Source organism: Lathyrus oleraceus, chromosome 2, assembly GCF_024323335.1.
Source record: "Lathyrus oleraceus cultivar Zhongwan6 chromosome 2, CAAS_Psat_ZW6_1.0, whole genome shotgun sequence".
NCBI classification, from domain to species: domain Eukaryota; kingdom Viridiplantae; phylum Streptophyta; class Magnoliopsida; order Fabales; family Fabaceae; genus Lathyrus; species Lathyrus oleraceus.
In genome coordinates, this window is record NC_066580.1 from 441932512 (window position 1) to 441935026 (window position 2515).

At 32.7% G+C, this 2515-nt stretch overlaps 1 protein-coding gene across 1 annotated transcript; it reads left to right on the forward strand.

The window, feature by feature from the left end:
• The first annotated feature begins 239 nt into the window (after window positions 1-239).
• On the forward strand, window positions 240-1886 carry LOC127121515 (protein WUSCHEL). Its single transcript, XM_051051997.1, has 3 exons — window positions 240-869; window positions 963-1042; window positions 1347-1886. The coding sequence occupies exons 1-3, from the start codon at window positions 428-430 to the stop codon at window positions 1749-1751; spliced, it is 927 nt and encodes a 308-aa protein (XP_050907954.1). The 5' UTR covers window positions 240-427; the 3' UTR covers window positions 1752-1886.
• The last annotated feature ends 629 nt before the right edge of the window (window positions 1887-2515 follow it).

The window sequence follows — 2515 nt, forward strand, 5'->3', positions numbered from 1 at the left end:
CCTTTTTCTCAAATTTAATAGTTTAATTAAACACATTTTATAATATAGTATATAGTATATCTGATAAATGATAAATGACAATACCTTTTGATCCAAGTAAATTCCTGGTCACTTTCTAAGCTCTCTTTTGTCCCTTCCCTTTTTATGAACACCTCTCTGTCAACTTCAGTCCTTCTCTCCCAGATATCTTTTCTGATTTTCTCTCTTTATCACTCCATGTACCATGTGCATAGTGCATGCTCTCTCTATCATTATATATTATATATATGCTACTATGTAATTATAACCTACACCAATACATTTCATGCAGTAGTAATACTACTAGTAAGTAATAGTAGTAGTAGTAGTACTCACTACTCACTCACCTACCCTCTTTTCTTTTGTTTTTTTGTCTTTGTTTTCTTCTTGTTTTCAGTCCAACAACAAGATGGAACAACCTCAACAACAGCAACAAAATGATCAGGAAAATGGTGGAGGTGGCAGTAGTGGAAAAGGGAGTGGTTTTATGAGCAGACAAAGTAGTACAAGGTGGACACCAACAACAGACCAGATAAGAATATTGAAGGATCTTTACTACAACAATGGAATTAGATCTCCAAGTGCTGAACAGATTCAGAGGATCTCTGCTAGGTTGAGACAGTACGGTAAGATTGAAGGAAAAAATGTGTTTTATTGGTTTCAAAATCATAAAGCTAGAGAAAGACAGAAGAAAAGGTTCACTTCTGATGTTAATGTTCTTCCCATCATTCAAAGACCTCCAAATAATATCTCTATTGCTTCTGCTAATTGGAAACCTGATCATGAACAACAACAACAACAACAATCCATTCTTCACACCAACCATTCCAATTACAACATTTCATCTTCTGGTATAGTTTCCTTTTTGAGCCAAAAAAAATAAAAAATTTCATTAAATACTATAAATATTCATTTTTGTGTTTTTCTGTGTGTTTTTATTATAGGGCTTTCTTCTGCTTCATGTTCTTCTGCTGAGATGGTTGCTATAGGTTATGGATCTGTGCCTATGGAGAAGAGTTTTAGGGTAAGCTAAGATTCTGATTTTATTTTACATGAAAAACTTTATATAGAGAGAGAAAACACAAACAAGTGATCATATAGATTCATAGTCATGATCTCTTATTTGATAACCAAAAGCAGCAACAATCCATTAAACTTCCATAATAAGAATTAAGAACCTCATAATCTAAAAAAGTCACCAACAAGATTTCACTTTCACTAGTTACTACTTTTACAGATTATCAAAACTCTACTCTTAGGTTTATAGCTTTAGACATGTCACATATATTTTTTTCTTCTGCAAAATCTTGAACCATTTAATTTCTTAGGAGTGTACAATATCAGCTGGATGTAGCAGTAGTCAAGTTGGAAGCACCATGAACAACCACTTAGGATGGATTGGTCATCATCCTCATCATCATGTTGATCCATATTCTTCAGCATATGCTAATTTATTTGAAAAAATAAGAGCGAATGATGAAATCATGGAAGAGGAACAAGAACAAGAATATGAAAATGGTTCACCTGAAATTGAAACGCTCCCTTTATTTCCTATGCATGGTGAAGACATTCATGGTGGATACTGTAACCTCAAGTCAAACTCATCTAACTATGGTGCTGGTCATGGTTGGTATCAAGGTGAAGATCATGGTTTCATCAATGGTTCTCGTACTACTTCCTTGGAACTTAGCCTCAACTCTTACACTCGTAGATCACCAGATTATGCTAATTGAATATGCTTAGTTTGAAGATTTGAAGATTTGAAGATTAAGCTTAATTTGCTTATTAATTATATATGCTATATATATAATGAGTTTAGGGTATGTAAGTTATTAAGGTTAATTAATGAATGTGAAAAGTTAATGTAGTTAGTTTATTTCTGTTTTTAGTTAAGAGATGTTTCTAACTTGACACGTGTCGTGTTGGTAACTTAATTTGAGTGATACTGACTAATTATTACTACTATTATTAATAATTATTGTTGTCTTATTTTGTTGTCCACAAAACATTCTTTTCATTAATTTGTTCTAAGTCAAATGATTGGGTTTACAAAAAGATATACAATAAAACTAAAAAAGTGATGATGATGGAATGTTAGTAAAAGTTTAATGATGCATAAGTAATACATTATCCATGAACTCACTCAAGTAGTTGTAGTAATCATATTTGGCTTGTAACTAGTGCAATGAGCTGCATAAAGAACAGTACTCCATCGTTTTCTATGAATCAGTGACGCATTAATGACATATTTTTTTAACGAAGGATTGGGTGTGAAATTGAATATATGATGTTGTTCTTCTAACTGAATGAAATACAGAGATTCATATTAATCAAGAACAGTAGTTCATCATATTTTGGAGTGTTTAGGTATTTGGAGGAGAGATGTAGATGGTTTTGTCAAGTTGGTTGATAGGGTGTTGAACAACTATGAGCAAGATAAGTTGGGGCATGAGGGAGTTTTTATTGTGGAGGAAGATGCAAAGGTGAGCTCCAACGG